Source organism: Bacillus rossius, chromosome 12, assembly GCF_032445375.1.
Source record: "Bacillus rossius redtenbacheri isolate Brsri chromosome 12, Brsri_v3, whole genome shotgun sequence".
NCBI lineage: Eukaryota > Metazoa > Arthropoda > Insecta > Phasmatodea > Bacillidae > Bacillus > Bacillus rossius.
The window spans coordinates 2,544,667-2,564,849 of NC_086339.1; the positions used below are offsets into that span (position 1 = coordinate 2,544,667).

The following is a 20,183-nucleotide window of genomic DNA, read 5'->3' on the forward strand; positions in this document are numbered from 1 at the left end:
ATTTCCAGTTTAATAAATACAGATTTCCAAGATGGCGACCAAGACGGCCAACAAGATGGCGGGCGTCCTGGCAATAAATAATTACTCCACTCTAGTGAGTAAAAATTAAATTAACATGGTGGTAGCATAGCTTTAGCAGACGAAAAAAACAATATGTCGGATCCAAGGTGGTGACCTCCAGCAGACGAAAACAAGATGGCGGACGTGATGTCATTGGCTAACGCAATACATTCCTTTGCATTTGTGGTGGGAGGTCAGTCTGTTAGTGGACTCCGCGGAGGAGGGATACATCGACCTTTTTTTGCTCTCACTGGGTTCGAGTCGAGGACTCAGAGCTCCATGACGTAAAGTTTTAATTAAAATTTTATTAAAAATGTAATTAAATAGGATTTTATAATTTTAAAGGGTTTTTCCCCCGAATTTATAGCTTAAAAATTACAGATATTTAGGATGGCATACAAATTTAAAATAGTGAAATATTTGTTTTAATTTTTATTAGGCTATAAATTTTTTTTTTTTTAATTTTCTGGTAATAATTACGTATTTTCAAGATGGCGGACGTGAAGTCATACAAGATAGCGACCGAGATCAAGGTCATGGTCTCAGCAGCTTACATAGTCCGGCTTGCTTTCAGGAGTCTTTAGGAATTTTTTTTTCTAACGCAAAAGTCTTTTGAGGCTTTCTTTTATAATTTTTGGGAATAAAAACGGGAATTTTTCACATAAATGGGAAATTTTTGATTTTTTTTTTTTTTGTGAATGTTTGGGGGACTTTTCACTTAAAAAACCTTGAATATTTAAGATTTTTTGGAAATTTTTGATTTTTCTTATTTTTTGGGATTTTTGGCATAATTTTGTAGTCAATGTCAAAGGGAAAAGTCATCCAAGATGGCCGCCGTAACTTCACAATCCAAGATGGCGGATATCGGCTCCGGCTCCATACTCCAGTTGCCGGATATATCAATATATACCTACTACTTAGCTCTCGGCATATGGCATTTGGTAGCTGTAATTTCGTGACTAGAACGGAAATGTGTAACCACTTCATAGAATTAAATATTTAATTTTTTTAACAATATGGGTTGATAGACGAGGTTTTTATTTTTTCGCTTTTATCGGAGCCGTTTTTTTTCATCTCTGCAAAATGAATGTTTTGATAGTCGACGTATCTGCTCCGGCAGCGAATTCTAACGGCATGCGAGGAAACTACCTATGATTCGCGTCCAAACATTGAGTTGTAAACACATTTTGAGTATATTTGTCACGCCCGGCAGTATTTTAAAGAAATCTGCGTTAAATTTTGTGTACATGAAATCAGTCGTTAGGTACCGAGGTTTGATATTACACATCACTGGCGAGTAAGTACTAAAACACTCGCTCACGTGTTTTTTTATTGATACCCTACTCTACATAGGTACATTGTTGATTTCCAGATCAACTGTCAGAAGAAAGCACGTGTTAATGAAAAATCAAACTACAGTCAACTCGTGGAATAACATCTTGTCAGTGTTAAGAAGACTGCAAGTATCCGCTCTACCACTCTGGTTCTGGGGTAGAGCGCCTGCCTTGTGACTTGTAGGACCCGGGTTCGCGCCCCGGCTCCTCCAAGGCGGATTGCCCGGACGAAATGTTGGTATTTCTCTGGTGTGAACACAATCCCTTGCAACAAGTCAGGCTACCAAAGAAACGGTGGGTGGAACAGAAAAAAACCTTCCAGGTGGCTTCCGAATGGGGAGCCCGTTTCTTTTCTTGGGCTCCCCATGCGGTGGCCATTCCGGGGGTTTCTCCGGGGGAACGGAGTTTTGCAAAAAAAAATGTTAGTTTTATTGTAAAAAAAATAATTGTAGCATTATCATCACACCATGTTATAAATAAAGCTCAAATGGGGGGGAAAAAATACGTAAAAATGTATTAAACTTTTGTGCATAAAATATTGAGAACACATTTTTGAATTTGTGTGTGTGAGTTGCACGTGGAGATTTATATAGTATTACATTCGTTTCTAATTTTGTTTTGATTTTAAGAGAGTGAAAATTTAGTTTGCAACGGAAGTTTAACTGGTTGAAGTACCCACAAGCGACCACCGTACCAAGCGTATTGGTGAGTAAAATAAATCCTGAATATTTATGGTAATACCAAAAGAAATAACAGCAACCTTAAAATTTCGTTGAAATCCTGGGATGATATAACTGATAACACAAAATTCTTAATATCTTGTCTACTGCTAAGTTCTGGGCTCGATTTCCACAACCGGATCTTTTTAAGACTAAATTTTTGAAAATTAGAGAAAGCAATTGTTAAAATTACTCTCAATACATAGGTTCAGCACATTTATTTTATTCTCGGCAAAGATAATAAATATTCACCTTATGATCACAGTCATATAAAGTGTTTAGCTGTTTTGAAGTGAAAACTTCTATGGGAAGGTTTGGATAGGGAGTAAATTCATGTAAGTCGTCATCGACATGGTCACGTGACGTGTTAACGATAACACTATATCTGTTCCTATTAGTGTTCAAATTGTGTTTTTGTTCAATTTTTATTTTACATCTTAAGTATACGATTACTGTGCAGTAAAAAGTGAGTATAAAATATATTAATATTCTCATATAGATATATAGTTTGAATAACGAAGATAACGGAGACCTTGTAGCGAAACCTAAAAATGAAGAACATCATTATTTATTTTTTAATACCTACAATTACTATGCAATGCGTATCTTATAGTTATTAAGAAGTTATTTTACTAACGTGATAAAACAAATTTGTTTTGTGATAATATTTTTTCGTAAAAATTGCGAAAAAGTCTCTTTCTTTTATCAAAAATATTTTCTTATGTTACACAAGTATATTTTACAAAGTTAGTATTTCTTATTTCAAATTATATTTGTATTTTCTTAATTCTATTATTGATATTAATAATAGTTATTTTGATTTACAAGCTTAAATTTAAAATCATACAATTAATTTGGATATCAAAAAATAACAACTGTTTGTTTATAGTTTTCCCTAAGTGTTCACTTCTGTCCGAAGTCCTCATAGACGCTTACAAAGTTTTTTTTTTATACAAATCTACTATCCCGTTGCCAAATAAAGTTTACCCTCTACTAATTGGGGAAAGAGTCATTCTCTCGAAATAGACGGCGCTGCAAGCCAACTGCCGAACTTCGGTTGAAAGAATTTGCACTCGAGAACACTTCTACGATGTCAACACTTCTACACTGCCAAAACTTGTACGATGCCAACACTTCTACGATGACAATAATTCTACACTGCCAACACTTCTACGATGCCAAAACTTTTACGATGCCAACACTTCTACGATGCCAACACGTCTACGATGCCAACACTTCTACGATGCCAACACTTCTACGATGCCAATACTTCTACGCTGCTAACTCTTCTACGCTGCCAACACTTCTACGCTGCCAACACTTCTACGCTGCCAACACTGCCGTTTGAGACAAACATTGAGCGACTGGGCGTGGTTTGTCGTAATCATCTACCTAGCATTTGTTGTAGATCTTCTGGTACTCGGTTTAATATTGTGTTGCGTGTGGCTGAGAAGGTTCAACAGTGAAAGTATGTTTAAGTAGGTATGTCAAGTTTGGGATTTTCAGTGCCGAGTAATGATAACACCGAACAGCAGTGGTCTAGTACAGTGAGTGCGACATTTTTACTAACGGCCCGCCTCCACAATCTTCTAATAATGACATGTTATCAGAACCTCTGTTGTGTATTAGACGTCATTGTTTGCATTGCACTGTAACATTTTTCGTGAAATAGTCATTTTACTTTTTTGTCTTGTAATTTAACTTGTAGATACAGTTCGTGTAACTTTACACAATTTGTTTCTACAAAACCAAATTGTGGTACAGGGTTCAGTATTTAGTGTCAATAAATAACGTGTTGAACTACACATTGGGATGTATTTGCGAAATTACTCATAAACCAAGTTTTAACTGATCAATGGCCAATTTTTGTCCGTAACCTTTAGTCGTATAAACACAGCTAATTTATTGTAAAATTTCATAATACAATATGTCCATAATGTCATTGTGTTTATAGAAAAGGGAGATCTTATATTTCATCTTTCGAAACAAATACATTCAACTTTGGATTCACTGGAATGAAACAAAGGTTTATGTCTGACGCTCATACCTATATTTTTATTAGCAAAATTCTTGTTAATGTTCATGAGTGTTGTCTCCAAGAACTCAAACGGCGCAGCAGTAGGTCATTCAGGATGACGCCACAGCACCTGGAAAAAAAAATGTTCTTCAGAAAAGAAAAAAAAAGCTCGGCGAATGTATTAAACAACCAATTCCATATCACTGACAAAGATAAGGTAAAACTTACAACCTTTTAACGCCCATGCGCTAGACGATGAGGTAAATTTGTCTCCAACAAGTAAAAGTTTTGGTTGTGTATGACAAGTGGAGTTTAATAAAATATGGCACCATAAAGATAATTAATTATTGCACTGGTAACAGTTATTATTGTTAGATATGGTATGAATTTTTTTAGACTTAAGTTCGATTGTATTTATAATTTTAACTCAAACGGAAAGAAACCAACCCACAACATTTTTTTAGGAGAATCACTAGTAAACTTGTAATTGTAAACCATTTACCTTTTGAAGTAGGAAGAAAATTAATAGTCGACAACACGTGTCAGCTACAATTTTGTTGGATATAATAAATTGTTAATATTCCGCAGGGTTTAGGCAACCTACAAGTAAATCTCTTGTAGAATCATGAAAATTCACTTGTCAATACACGTTTACAAGAGTGATTTTTGTGAAACACTTGTAAACGTAGGCATATTTAAAAAAACTAGAGAAATTTCTCTCGTGAGTTACAAACTTGTTATTTAGTGAACTGGGCCCCAAGAGGCAAATGTGTAACTGTATTGCAACGTTTTGTTACAACATCCGGTTTTAGAGATCTTGAACTTGTTTGCTCCACTCAAACACACGGTGAAGCTTAGCCTCTGATGAATGTGTATTTTGAACTGTTTTATAAATCAGGCATCTTATATTATTTTTTTAAGAATTTGTGTTTGTAATTTAACTGTAGCACCAGTATCTGAATTTGACTGAGTGCAGATATTCTGTAGGTAGAGAAGAAAAACTAACGAGCGAAAATAACTGAAATACATTCGTAACGAATCAGAATTTACTAAATTGTGCAGGGTGCTTGCAGGAATAAAACTTTGTGTCACTAGTTTTATCTACTCAGACAATGGAGCAAAAAATTGACTTTCAAGGCCATTTTTACAACATCGTGGATTAATTTTCATTGTGTAGATTTTCCGCGAATAAACGCCTTTGGCGAGTCGCGGTGTATGTAGAGTAAGACACATTTAAGAGGATTCCCCTTCCATGATTTGTGGAGACTGCATAATCCTTCTCTTGCTTATATTTCATTTCTATTTTTGCACAAATAAAACATAAAACCTGAATTTGTGAAGCAGATGCGAGCTAATAATAATTATGAAAAGTATGAATCAAGCCAAAGCACAAAGTAGTCTATAAACTATTTGTTTCATTTGCATTTACTATTTTTAATCATTCCGTGCTTGGTCATCAACACAATTTTAATTTAATTTACTATTGTTCAGTTGTATTAAGTTAGCTGAAATTTTTTCTACTGATCGCATCTGAAACCAGTACCTGTATTTTTTTTTTTGTGACATCAATATTAATTCGTATCCATATAATCATGACCAGCGACCTGAATTTGTTTCCAATTTTGGGGCTATTTTGGGGCTTTTTGTTAAGCTCAGGTGTTTACGTGAATTGCCCGCTTGTCTCTGGGACAGGACCCTATAACGTCCTTCGTATGCCTTTGGAAACCGGCACTTGAGACCAACCTTCATTCCAATCGCTTGAAGCAGGATTTACAGTTATTGGTTTAGTCGATCAGCTAAATTTGCTTTTTTAATTTATTTTATTAATACCATGGGGTTTATTTGACATGGAGTGCTGAGATAACATGATAGTTGTACTACAAATGTGAACTTCATAAAGCACCAAGGCCAGATTCCTTGCTTTGTCTAGCCATCAAAATAAATCTGTATTGCAAACAAAGGCATATATAGGCGGAAAGTTGTAAATACCCCGGAGATCCACTGAGTGATCAAGAATGAGTAGGAATTTTTGTAAAGTTCTAGCAACACCTCCAGAAATAGGAGAATTTAATGAGAAGAAAAACACTTATAAAAAAAGTCACTTTCGAGAGGAGATCTGAAGGGCAACCTCAGGAATGCATTACAAGTTTCCAACGGGGCGAGATTCTGTCTGACTTTTACTCCACCACCAAGTTGAAACCATATCAGCACAGTGGGAAATGAGTTGTTAGACCACCATCCTCACCACAGTGAACGGGGATATTGCCCGTAGAGTGACTCACCATCGCAGCTGGTGGTGTACCGAGTGACGTAAGTGCTCGGGGCATTGATGAAGCTTGCCACCGGCAGGATCTCGATGAGGTACGTGGTGCAGGGGCTCACGTCGGTCAGCACGGTCGACGTCGCATCCCCGGCGACCTTCACCTCCGTCTTCTTGCCGTCAGTGATCCTGGTGGTGTTCACCTGGATGTACTGCGTGCACAGGTGGTTGGTGGGTGGGTTCGTCCAGGACAAGTTCGTGGTCCTCGCGCTGAAGTCTTCGTCCAGTGTCACGTTGATGACCTTCATCGGACCTGCGAGAGACAATGCGTGCCTTGGTTAAAGCTGCGCCGTTCTAACTGAACTCTCCCAGCCAAACCAATGCCAGGAAAAGTGTGAATGCAGGTTCTTACAACCCACACAGACTCGCAGACCTAATTCCCATTATATTTTTAATGCTTGGAGCTAGAGTCGAACAGATGACTCTCGCTACGTGAGTGTGACGCCACAGCGATCACAGTCACAGATGACCCCTTGCTTGTGTCTTCAGTTTTCGTCAAACTTGAAGCATCATGCTTCGTGACAAAATCTATGAGATACATCCCAACTCCCCGCCAAGACTTAATTTTCGAGAATCCAACCAGCATTCAAGAGGTTCGGCTCCCATCAAAGTCTTGGCGGGATTATCGTCTGAAGAATCTTCAAAGTTGTGCACTGCAAAACCATAATTTAACCTCAAAGTAGGGCAAGTTCGTAGTGTTTCAATTTGAGGACTTTCAGTGTTGCGTTGATCACCATTGAATCTTTGACTTGCATGCACATGTTGAGTGAACTTCATTATTTTGAAAAGAAAAAATAGCTTTGCTTTAACCATAGGTCTCTAATGGAAGAAATGTTAAATATATTTAGATTATGGTTTCACATTGCATCTTCATATTAACACTCCCCGTATTCTGTGATCCATGCATGGTTACAAATTCATAACCCACAAGATCAAAAATTATGTCATGTACTGTAATGTTAAATAACTTGCGAGATTCAAACCGTTTGAAAATAATCATATAGGCTAACTATGAACCAGCTAAAATATAATAATATTTTCGTCACTCTTACCTGGGTTGAAGGTAGCGGAGCCGGAAGTGGTTCGGCTGGTTGTTGTGTTTGCAGTCACCGTGAAATTGAGGTTCACACATCCCCTGAACTGGTTAATGTTCCACCCCGTCACTCGCGCTCCGCACTCTTCCTGTGTCTGTGGCGCAGCAGCTTCGCGCCAGCATGTGATGTACGTGTCGATGCAGTAATGTGAGTTGTCGGGGAAATCCACATCCATCATGATGTAAATACTGCCGTAGTAGTAGAACTTGAATTTAGTTATGGGTCCGAGCTCTGCAACAACATTAAATAAATAAACTAATGCTGTTTCCCAGCTGAAGCAGGTCAACTCGCTGAATCCACAAAAGGTTGGTTTCTCTAACACAAGATCATGGGGGCTTGAGTAATACATTCAATGACTAGTTATTTTTATGCATTGCTACTACTCTTTCCCCTACACCAATGCCTCTCCAGCAGGGTCGATTTAGGATTACAGTATCCTGTAGTTTTTCTCTGCGTACTTCTGGTTGCTCCAACCCTTTATTCCATCAACGAACCATCCTCATATGTCTCACGATTCATCATCTCAAATGACTCAAATATCATAGTCGATTTATTGTTTTTTTTTTACTAATGTAGGGAAATTTACACGGTAACTTTTTTTTACGAAATTATTCCGCTCTTCGCTATTCATGCATCATAAACCATCAGTTTACACTTTTAACTATTTGCAGTACTTATGAACAAAGTGCCACTATACCCAGGTGCCAGTACAACACTCGCCAGGGCACCAGGACCGACTCGCACCTCCCAGCGGCGTGAAGAATTTCAAGGTGTGCTTGTCGGAGTTGGGCTGGCCGCGGGTGAAGAAGGAGGCCGTGTAGTCGGTGCAGGCGGTCAGGCCGGTGAGGTTGTAGCGGGTGGAGTTGATGGGCAGGCTCACGTGCCCGGTCGTGAGGCCGTAGATGTCGTCCCGCCAAGAGATGTCGTAGTACTGGCCACACTGCAGCGCCGACGGTGACTCCCCCCACGACAGCAGCGCCGAGTGCGGCGACAGCGCCAAGGTCTGGTTGGGCGCCTCGGCCGGGCCTAGACAGGCGCGCGAGTACACGTGTTTAACCCAACTGAAATGTGTGTTCATTCTCGAGCTGTGTTCCCACTGGCTATTTTAATATGCAAAACCTTCACACGACCCGGTTTACTACCCAGCCAACGGGGAACAGCTTAAAATCCGATTATAAATGAATGAGCAGGGCATGACCATTTTAGCTTACCTTATCTAAGTAAAACAGAGGACCTTGTTACATTGTGATTAGATAAAAGTCATAGACTATAATTATCATGCGAAACTATACAGGCATTAATATACCCTGGTAAGGTCTGTAGCTTAAGAGGCTTCTTTTCTGAGTGAAAATAACTATATCGGCCAAGTAATCGTTAGTGTATTTGACTTAATACCAAATGCTGTGTAACAACTGTAAGACACACCTCCATTTTCATAAATATCGAGGAAAATTTCATAATTTAGTCCCTGTTGATAGTTTATAAGTGCTCGAGAAAAATTGTTTTCACCATAGTGTTAACCCTTTTACTGGAATGTGTTTCCGATGCTTGAGAAACAAGTTGCAAGCCAAAGATATGAACAAGTCAGAAGTGAGAGACAAGGTTAGCTAATAGTGTGGTGAGTTCCTCGGATATGACAACCCCGCAGGAGAGCAAAGCTCTTGTACGAGTGTCGAGCCCTCTGAGCTCTGAGGACGGAACTAGAGATCGTGGTCACTGACCTGTGACGAAGGTTGTGGTTTGGTTGTTGGAGGACCTGCCGTGTTTGCCCAGCGCGGTGAAGTTGAGCGAGTAGCTGGCGCAGGGCTCCAGGCTGAGGTTCGAGAAGGTGGCCCCCCAGGTGTTGTTGGTGTAGCGGCACGTCTCCGGCCCGTCGCCTGAGCTCCAGCACGCCCTGTACGAGGCCACGCAGTCCATGGCACCCTTGTAGTAGTCCACCACCAGCTCGCTGGTCGTCGAGTACGACACCAAAGCGTCTGAAGGCACTGGGATCGCTGCAACCAGCAAACAAGCAATCATCTGTGTCAAGTGCGTTAGTCTTCAAACCTTTCTTGGGCACAAATTAAAGTCATATTTATACTATTGTTATCAATTAAAAAAAATCATATTGTTGTGGTACGTACATGTCAATTGACGGCAGAAAACAATACAATGAGCTTAACAGCAGGTCCTTGAAGACTCTAAATGTTTGAGAATTTAATTATTTGGTCATGCATGCAGGAAATATCTTCGCTTGTCTGTTAGTACGATGTGTGATTAGAGACTCGAAAACCAAATATTCGGTTGCACTTTGGACAAGACATCATAGTGTTACACATAACTGACCTAATATTAATTCTTGATTGCTAATTTTGGAAAATTTATAACTGTGCTGAGATTTTAACATTTTGACCTATGTGATGTTAAGTTACATGGTATGCTACTCTAATTAATTTACTCACTCAACATTTAAAGCTTTGATCCTTGCTTCCTATTTCGTGCCTTTGAAATGTTGATTCTGCTCGAAAGCAAAACAACTGGGGATAGTTATTTAAAGCAAGGGTTGTCATGTCAATGCGATAAACGCACCAGTCGCTCGCCATAGTGACCATCATACTAGATTTACTCAGTATTTTAACTTTTAAAATGTCGTATATTCCTCCTAATCCCTGTAGAGGATCTTCATTCTCGAAGTTATGACGCCAGTTTATCTGCCTAGGTTGACCAACACTGCAGTAACAGTTACAATGCGCCATACTCACTGCTGTCTTCGTCCAGAAAGACCACTCGGCTGTCAGAGGAGTAGCCGTTGTGGCCGACCAAACTGACGGTGACGTGGTTGCTGTTGCAGGTGTCCAGGCCCGGGACTGTGACGCCGGTCGAGTTGAGCGGGAGGTCCACCGACCACACAGTGTCGCAGTTGGTCGCGAACAGCGTCTGCGGGTAGCGGCAGTTGGTGACCCTGTAGCCACTGGCGCAGGAGGCACTGAGGGTGTCGGGCTTCTGCCAGGACACTTGCGCGCTGTGGTTCCGCACAGCGGTCGCCTCGACGCTCGGCACCTGTGGAGCTGGAACATGGAACGAATTTATGTATTATTAGATACCTTAGTTCTTAGAATATAACATAGCTTATGGTGGGGAAGGGCTTGTACTTCATTATAATCAACCAATAACGTCAACCGAGTTTTTCATTTGTGAGAAACTTGGGACTCGCTGGATATGAAACCAAGATCGCCTTGGTGGAGAGCCAGCAACTAGACATGTGACAACCCATGAAAACCTGGCCAGGTGACCACCCAGGCTCTTGTTCTCATGGTTATAATGGCTTCTTTCGTCACTTAAAGACATTAAAGGAAAAAAAAGGAATTAAATTTGTTATTAGCGTGCACATTAATGAATTGGCCAATATGCTTTCGATTTCAATTGAGTTTTCATGATTTTGTATGAAAACCTTTCAAAGATTTTAATACCACTAATCTAACTCCACTCTAGCAATTTGTTGGAGGAATCCATGTTTCGTGAAACAATCACTCAATGGCATTTCGAAATTTACACAGCACTAATGGGGTTGTTCACAGAAAATTCCCACTAGTACATTACAAAATTTCTTCCCATAATGTTTCGTACCACAGCCAGGGCTTCTTCCACGTGCTAACTCATCACTGAAATATCTCCAGGATATTGTGGACACTCAAATACACGCAATTCCTCTGGCTGCCATTCCTTAGAGGGATCGTTCTTCAATTCTGATCAAGTGGCTAAAAGATTACCTCAGCAGGTACCAACACAGGTCAGCAGCAGGTTCGCCCAAGACAAATTGGGTGTTAGGGGCTGTGAAATGGTAAGCTTCTGGCAAGGAAGTCTCCGAGGAAAAGGTTTTGGAACCACGCACCTGTGACGATGGTGAGGCGGGTCTTCTCCGACGTCTTGCTGTCAGCGGTGAAGCTGCCATCGACGGTGGCCACGGAGACATCGTACTCCGTGCACGGGGACAGCTGTGCAATGCCTCTAGTGGATAAATACTTGTTAACCGTATCCTGGCATGTGTGCTTCTCCTCGCCCTTGGCCGAGAAGCACACCCTGAATCCTGGGTAGCACCGCTCATTGTAGTCCGAGGGAAGGTCCCACTTCAGCCCGAAGTAGTCGGAATGCACGTAGCTGATTTGCACGTTATCCAATGATGGCGGATCTACAAGAACAACAAACTGTGTTATTTACAACATTCGCCTTTTCAAAAAAATTATCCGTAGCTTATATTTGTCAAGTATGTTTTATATGTTAACTACTTATAGAATATTTTGGAAGATCCATGTGGAAGGAGATAATGCTTTTAGTGACTGTGGCTCCCCCATTCATTTCGATTGCTACTTACACAGGGAAAAAATGGGGACAAATGGGGATAGATATTATTTTGTAAATACAGACCAAAAAGCTTTTCCTCTATCTCCTGGATCCACCACTATTTGTTGGCCTGTGTTATGTTTTTTTATACAGTTTATCTTTACTTATTTGTATATTACATAACAATAAATAATTTCTTCATTCACTGGCTTCTTTGTTATGGAATTAGTAAAATAAACTTGTACTTGTTAGTTAGACAAATAAGTAATTAAGAGTAGCTAAAAATCCGAATCTTGGTGTCAATATATATGTAGCACACTTATAATTTTTCAACCTACCACATGCGTCATTCTCTTGTGGACGAGGTGGTTTCAAAGCGTACGCATTGTTTTATGATAATTTGTGTGTAAATGGAAAAATCTATAGTACATAGGTATAGATAATTTGATTCCGTACACTTTATTTTTTTCGAACTGGTATCCACTCTGTGGCATCAGAAGCTGGAGAAAAGAGCCAGAGGCTTTGAATTGCTCGATGTATTTTAAATTGTAAGAAAACATTTAGTTTGTTTCCTGCCACTTGGCAATGTGATGCAGTGCTTGACGAACTGCCCTGTGATATCCAGACAGACACTCCAGTACCATTGGGCAGCTCCTGTCCCAACATTGCTGCTCAAAACACAGACTCATTCATGCCTGGATTTACCTTTGTATTCACTAGAACAGGCAAGCGTTTACTTTTTCATACGCACACACATATACATACATATCGTTTTTTGTACTTTTACAAAATATTCCTTTAGAAACCAGTTGCCAATAAATAGTTTGTAATTATTGTAACAAAGTACAACATATGGCTACATTATAAGTTAATACTGTTTCTTATGAAGATTGCCGCATAATTGAATTTATAAAATAATGTTTGTAGGCCATAATTTCTTTACAAATGAAAAACATCAAATATTTAACAACTGGACTTTAATTTGTTGCATCATCATGCTTATTATGTGGGCAGTTAATACTGGAAGATTTTACAAATAAATTTGACTCTTGGATGTACAGGGACAATAAAAAGCACAAATTCCACGGTAAGAATCCAAACCCAGTATAAATTGAAACACTATTTCGTAGTGATACAGTTATTTTAAACTAAATGAACAAATTTACAAAAATCTGTAATATTTCACGTTGATACTGCTGTTTAATTAAAAAATATATATCTCTAGTGCATAGTGGTTGGTTGTGGATGAGTGCACTTTCGTTGCAGTCTATGTGTCTATACAATTATTAGTAAAAATAAGACAGGTTAATTTGTTGCTATACGGGTTCTGCTTTCTGGATTGCCGCAACCAAACAGATGGATCGACAGCGCAGGTTGATATCGACCTGTACTTGAAACAGGAGGTGCCACCAGTCAGTAAGTGTGTGAAGGGATGTAGAGGCTGCAGGGCCGACCCTGGGCTGAAGGGTGAAGGGCTGCACTCACCCCCGCTGCCCGTGCGCAGGATGACCTGCGCGTACTGCTCGCCGCCCGAGCCCACCGAGTACAGCTCGATGAGGTTGCGCGCGCAGGGCCCGAGGCCCTCCACGACGTGGCTGGTCGCATTAGAGGGCAGCCTGACCGTCTTGAAGGCGCACTGGCTCGTGGCGTCCTCCCAGTAGGAGCAGTGCATCAGCCTGTAGTGGTCCAGGCAGGCGGTGGAGGCCGGCGGGTCCCAGGTCAGGAGGGTCGTGGTGGAGGTGGTGTTGTGTGCTCTCAGGTTGGTCACCGCCTCCGGCACTGCGAAGCAACAGTGCTGACCATGAGCAGGAGAGACGAGAGCAACAGTGCTGACCATGAGCAGGAGAGACGAGAGCAACAGTGCTGACCATGAGCAGGAGATACGAGAGCAACAGTGCTGACCATGAGCAGGAGAGACGAGAGCAACAGTGCTGACCATGAGCAGGAGAGACGAGAGCAACAGTGCTGACCATGAGCAGGAGAGACGAGAGCAACAGTGCTGACCATGAGCAGGAGAGACGAGAGCAACATTGCTGATTATGAGCAGGAGAGCCGAGAGCAACAGTACAGTCCATGAGCAGAAGAGACGAGAGCAACAGTGCTGACCATGAGCAGGAGAGCCGAGAGCAACAGTGCTGACCATGAGCAGGAGAGACGAGAGCAACAGTGCTGACCATGAGCAGGAGAGACGAGAGCAACAGTGCTGACCATGAGCAGGAGAGACGAGAGCAACAGTGCTGACCATGAGCAGGAGAGACGAGAGCAACATTGCTGACCATGAGCAGGAGAGACGAGAGCAACAGTACAGTCCATGAGCAGAAGAGACGAGAGCAACAGTGCTGACCATGAGCAGGAGAGACGAGAGCAACAGTGCTGACCATGAGCAGGAGAGACGAGAGCAACATTGCTGATTATGAGCAGGAGAGCCGAGAGCAAAAGTACAGTCCATGAGCAGAAGAGACGAGAGCAACAGTACTGACCATGAGCAGGAGAGCCGAGAGCAACAGTGCTGACCATGAGCAGGAGAGACGAGAGCAACAGTGCTGACCATGAGCAGGAGAGACGAGAGCAACATTGCTGATTATGAGCAGGAGAGCCGAGAGCAACAGTACAGTCCATGAGCAGAAGAGACGAGAGCAACAGTGCTGACCATGAGCAGGAGAGCCGAGAGCAACAGTGCTGACCATGAGCAGGAGAGACGAGAGCAACAGTGCTGACCATGAGCAGGAGAGACGAGAGCAACAGTGCTGACCATGAGCAGGAGAGACGAGAGCAACAGTGCTGACCATGAGCAGGAGAGACGAGAGAAACAGTGCTGACCATGAGCAGGAGAGACGAGAGCAACAGTGCTGACCATGAGCAGGAGATACGAGAGAAACAGTGCTGACCATGAACAGGAGAGACGAGAGCAACAGTGCTGATCATGAGCAGGAGAGACAAGAGCAACAGTGCTGACCATGAGCAGGAGAGACGAGAGCAACAGTACAGTCCATGAGCAGGAGTGCCGAGAGCAACAGTGCTGACCATGAGCAGGAGAGACAAGAGCAACAGTGCTGACCATGAGCAGGAGAGACGAGAGCAACAGTGCTGACCATGAGCAGGAGAGACGAGAGCAACAGTGCTGACCATGAGCAGGAGAGTAGAGAGCAACAGTGCTGACCATGAGCAGGAGAGACAAGAGCAACAGTGCTGACCATGAGCAGGAGAGCCGAGAGCAACAGTGCTGTCCATGAGCAGGAGAGTAGAGAGCAACAGTGCTGACCATGAGCAGGAGAGACAAGAGCAACAGTGCTGACCATGAGCAGGAGAGACGAGAGCGACAGTACTGACCATGAGCAGGAGAGCCGAGAGCAACAGTACAGTCCATGAGCAGGAGTGACGAGTGCAACAGGCAACAGTGCTGACCATGAGCAGGAGAGACGAGAGCAACAGTACTGACCATGAGCAGGAGAGCCGAGAGCAACAGTACAGTCCATGAGCAGGAGAGACGAGTGCAACAGGCAACAGTGCTGACCATGAGCAGGATAGACGAGAGCAACAGTGCTGACCATGAGCAGGAGAGTAGAGAGCAACAGTGCTGACCATGAGCAGGAGAGCCGAGAGCAACAGTACAGTCCATGAGCAGGAGTGACGAGTGCAACAGGCAACAGTGCTGACCATGAGCAGGAGAGCCGAGAGCAACAGTACAGTCCATGAGCAGGAGTGACGAGTGCAACAGGCAACAGTGCTGACCATGAGCAGGAGAGACGAGAGCAACAGTACTGACCATGAGCAGGAGAGACGAGAGCAACAGTGCTGACCATGAGCAGGAGAGCCGAGAGCAACAGTACAGTCCATGAGCAGGAGAGACGAGTGCAACAGGCAACAGTGCTGACCATGAGCAGGATAGACGAGAGCAACAATGCTGACCATGAGCAGGATAGACGAGGGAGACTACCACAAAAGAAAAAGCACAATACTACGTCGTAGTTTCTCGTCATTAGAACATTCCACCCTGCACTGCCCTTAAAACGCCCCATACACTGGCGGATATGCTCGCGAGCCAAGTGACTTGGCTCGGCGAGCATATCTGCTAGTGCATGGGCTGGTATGGCTTCTGTTAGATCGAGCATGCTCGGCTCGCCGTCGGATGGCAGTTCCCTCTGAGCCGAGCCCTGGACCGAGCATATCCGCCAGTGAGTGGCAGGTCCCAACATGCTCGCCCCGAGCCCACAGCGAGTGTGCCGTCTGTTGTCGCATCATCATGTCTTTTAATGACAATAAAGTTGTTTTTTTGGTAGGAGTTCATAAATTTATATCGCACCTTTCGACCAGTGTGGGATACAAGGAGTAAGGAATATGTCAATAGGCATATTCAACAAGAGTGCTACGAACAGCTAGTGAAAAAACTCAGGGAAATGTGAATGAACATTACATGTGAATGTGAATTTACATTTGTCCATCCTCAAATAACTATGCAGGTCTGTTGGCTCTGAGATTTCCAGCTCTCTCATCTTTGACATGTCACTATTTGTATTTCGTTCCACAAGCAACCTTATAGACCAAAGTTTTCGTGTCTTTTTTAGTGGCTCTTCATCCAGACAATATAATCCGCCAGACAGTGCAATGCTACTACAGCCATTGTGCAAGTACAACTCTGACTGTCTTTATATAGAAAGAGACGAGCATGCTCGTGTAGTGTGTGGTAGCGGCCATGTGTCGAGTATATCCGCTAGTGTATGGGGCCCGTTAGAAAAACACTTTAAGCGAATTAATAATAATCTACCGAATATTCCTTTATATGTACTTTCAATTCGCTGTTATATGGCTACTGTAAACGAGCAATTCTTGTTATACTCGTAGATATACAGGTTAACTTGAAATGGCTTCAATATTTCTTTTAAATTATGACAATTTTTGTTTATGTCGAGAGAAATGGATTTACTAAGGTCCCAACTGTATGAAAAATTCATTAGAATATAGGTTATTTTATATAAAAATAGAAAAATGCAATATTTAACCATTTATAAGTATACCAACAGGACATGTGTATCGCGGAGACATGCATACAAGAACAAAATAAAGCATTGACATCATACCTACAAAATTGTAGGATTAGAGTATTGTTTACTCTATGTTATTCTACTAATGATATATTGATTGTTATGTTTAGCTTATAGTTCAAATATTTTTATATAAATTAAAAACATATTATGGGCATTTGAAATATAATATACGTATCTGAAATTACATTTTATTTTTAGCTATTTAGAAATTTCATTTTCTCTGAGGTTTATTCTATTTACGTATCGTTGGCGTGATGTCCTTCAAGACGACGTATTTATCTAAATTTATTATTAAAAATGATTGTTTAAATTTTACCTTTACAGTTGCTCTGGGCAGACACAGCTGAAATGAGATATACCAGCGACGTAAATACTGCCACGAACCTGAAAATTAAACAATAATTATAATGTATTGTGTTTTGTCAACACAAGACTTTCTAATATTCCGCTAAGACGTACACATTTTTCACATTGTGGTTAAAAATACAATTCATTTAAAAAATAAATTTTTATCTTAAATGACCTCAAAAGTAATCTCCCATTTTATTTCAGTTTTATTTTTTGTTGTTATAAGTATACAGTATCATGGTTAGAATTTTTCATAACTGTATACCTAAGTGTCTACCGTGTATAAAATACCATATGAATTTTGTACGAAACTTGCACAATACTTGGAAATTAATTTAAGGCTGAAAAACGTATTCCACATAAAATAATAAGACAAAATCAATTATAAGATTAAGATAGCTGTTCTTTTGTAAAGATTGCTACTGTGTCAACGCGCTAAAATTATGCTCCTTACAAGAAACGAGAATTTGCAACTAATTACTAGCACTACCACAACCCGATGAAGAAAACAAACTGGCTTGATACAGGAAATGACAAGCTTTACATTTATTTTGGTTGCTAATTTAACTATATTTAATTCTTAAATATGGTCAAATAATCTCGCAAAAAAAACATTTGCAAATACTAAAATGAATACTATCGGTAGGCTACGCCTAATTTAATGGCGTTTGTCCCTTACTTAGTCAATTAAAGCCAAAATATACATTTTGTCATACATCATAGAGAATCTGATTGCACCAGTGGCATCCCACAACTTTAAATATAGACATGCACAGATAATTTTTTTATACTTTTACAAAACATTCCTTTATAAAACAGTTGCCAATAAATAGTTTGTAATACTACAAGATAGTTAATGTAAATTTGTACTAAACATTGATATGTTTATTTTTGCATGAATAAAATACGTTTTTAGAAAAAATACTGAATATTTCTTGTCGCGATTTCGAAAATTAGTGCATAATAATTGTAAATTTTGATTGACTTTATATACAGTCATACAATATTTTAAACCAAAGAAAAAAGAATAATTGAATATTCATTGACAGGCAGGGTCGTAGCCAGGGGGTGGGGTTTTAGGGGTTAACCCCCCTCCCCCCCCCCCATTTAACCAAATCTTTAATGAATTTCTTATTCATCACTCAAACAAATTTCATATTAAAATTAATAAAAATTTTACCATTACAATATTTAAATTTAAGAACCGAAAACTGCTAAAATAGCACTATTTTACACCCTAAAATCCAAATTTTCCCGGGGGAAGACCCCCGCGCCCCCCGCTTTAATATGGGGGGCCATGCTTCTTAAAACCCCCCCATACACAAATCCTGGCTACGCCACTGACGACAGGAATTTATTTTCTTTAATAATTCTTAATTATGAGCGCAGTTAATACTGGAAAGCTATTCAGGGAACGGTTTACAAATAACTTTAACTAGTGTAGGTACTGGAACAACACAAATTAAAAAGTTCTGGGCAATGGTCTGAACCCAGATGTTACTGGTAACATTTTTGGAGCGATACAGTTTATTTCATGTAAATGTACAAATTTTAAAATGTCTGCAACGTTACATTACTTACTTAGTTCCATTACAAAAAAATTACGGTTTGAGGTTATATCGTGAATGGAAAAAATTAGCAAGTCCGAAACATATTTTTTTTTAATTTATACTAGGTCACCAATTTACGTCGCCAAAAATAAAATATTTAATTAGATTATATAAGAAACACGCCCTGCATAGTTGTTTGAAATTTAAACTGCAGTTTCATGGAAATATTCGCAAAAGAAAAATACTTACATGTTTAAAGATGAACTTGAACTAAACATCTGCACAGGATGGTAGGACTGTTCTTCTGTGGACAGTGCAACATGTTTGACGCCTTTTATATGCCATCCTAGTGGATAATTTTATCTCTAGACTTAATCAGCAGTCTGAAAAAGAACCTCACACTTCAAAAAGGGGATTTTTTCTTATCGTAAGTGTTTCGGCTGATAAATAACATAGAAGCGTGCTGGCAGTGAACTAACTTTTAGTTTAATCTCGATGAGCCTTAATACCACAATAGAACGTTTTCAGTGCAGAATTTATTTATAAACTATATTAATCAATTAGCCTTTAAAGTACTTCTACTACTGGACTACTAGTAACCAGCCAACAGCCTTTTAGGTAGATATAAAATAAATACTGCCTATTGTAACCGTTACCATGGTGCGACTTTCAAAAATTTTTGGCGTGAAAACGTCTTATAAATCGATGAACGCCGGCTGCACGCACGAAAAATTATCACGTTCCGCCTGAGCCGAGCGTGCAAGAACCGGCCAACCACCGTGCGAGAAAATCCTCTATAATACCAAACAGGTTAAGGCGAGCTTTTTAACTAATTGTTCGTGATTATATTCAAACAAATTATTTAAATTAAATTTGCAAAAACTGTAAATAGTATTTGAAAATTAAAAAGTAGCCTATGCAATTTTTCATCAATGTTTTCTTATGACGTTATCACGTAAAATTATCGTCCGTGAACCGACTTTACAGACAACCCCCTTTTTTATAGGTATATATTTTTTCGGTTCATGGTTCATAGACCCCAAAACCAAAGTAAATTCAAAAGTGTATACATATTACCTTCGCCACTTAAAATAAGGCAATAAATAAATACATAAATTAATATTGATATCCTGAGCAGTTATTTTGAAGTGAGAATTAATTTTATTAATTCATGTTAATTTATTTATTTTTATTTTATTAAAATTTCTAATAAATACAAAAAAAAATGTTCAGGATTGTTAAATACTTTAAATTTACGAAGATTCTTAGTTAATTTCTGAACAGGATTTTTCCGTAAATTGAACGTGAAATGTTTTAAGAGTCACTGTTTGTTTAAGCACAACTCTCTCGCTCTCTCGCTCTCTCTCTCTCGCTCT

The 20,183-nt window shown here is 40.3% G+C and overlaps 1 protein-coding gene across 1 annotated transcript; it reads right to left on the reverse strand.

The window, feature by feature from the left end:
- Positions 1–4,140: 4,140 nt before the first annotated feature.
- On the reverse strand, positions 4,141–19,415 carry LOC134537350 (uncharacterized). Its single transcript, XM_063377693.1, has 10 exons — positions 19,057–19,415; positions 17,226–17,293; positions 13,350–13,643; positions 11,416–11,712; positions 10,286–10,591; positions 9,266–9,538; positions 8,289–8,570; positions 7,503–7,775; positions 6,413–6,703; positions 4,141–4,260 (listed from the first exon to the last, which is right to left on the reverse strand). Exons 1-10 carry the CDS (start codon positions 19,083–19,085, stop codon positions 4,241–4,243), a joined length of 2,133 nt encoding a protein of 710 aa, XP_063233763.1. The 5' UTR covers positions 19,086–19,415; the 3' UTR covers positions 4,141–4,240.
- Positions 19,416–20,183: the final 768 nt, after the last annotated feature.

What these genes read in the sequence shown, in the direction of transcription:
- LOC134537350 (XM_063377693.1), bottom strand. Translation starts at nt 19,085, where the DNA reads ATGTTTAGTTCAAGTTCATCTTTAAACAT. An exon ending in TCAAGTTCATCTTTAAACAT is followed by an intron (nt 17,294 to 19,056) that starts GTAAGTATTTTT and finishes TTTAATTTTCAG; the next exon opens with GTTCGTGGCAGTATTTACGT. An exon ending in CTCCGCTACCTTCAACCCAG is followed by an intron (nt 6,704 to 7,502) that starts GTAAGAGTGACG and finishes TGTCTCTCGCAG; the next exon opens with GTCCGATGAAGGTCATCAAC.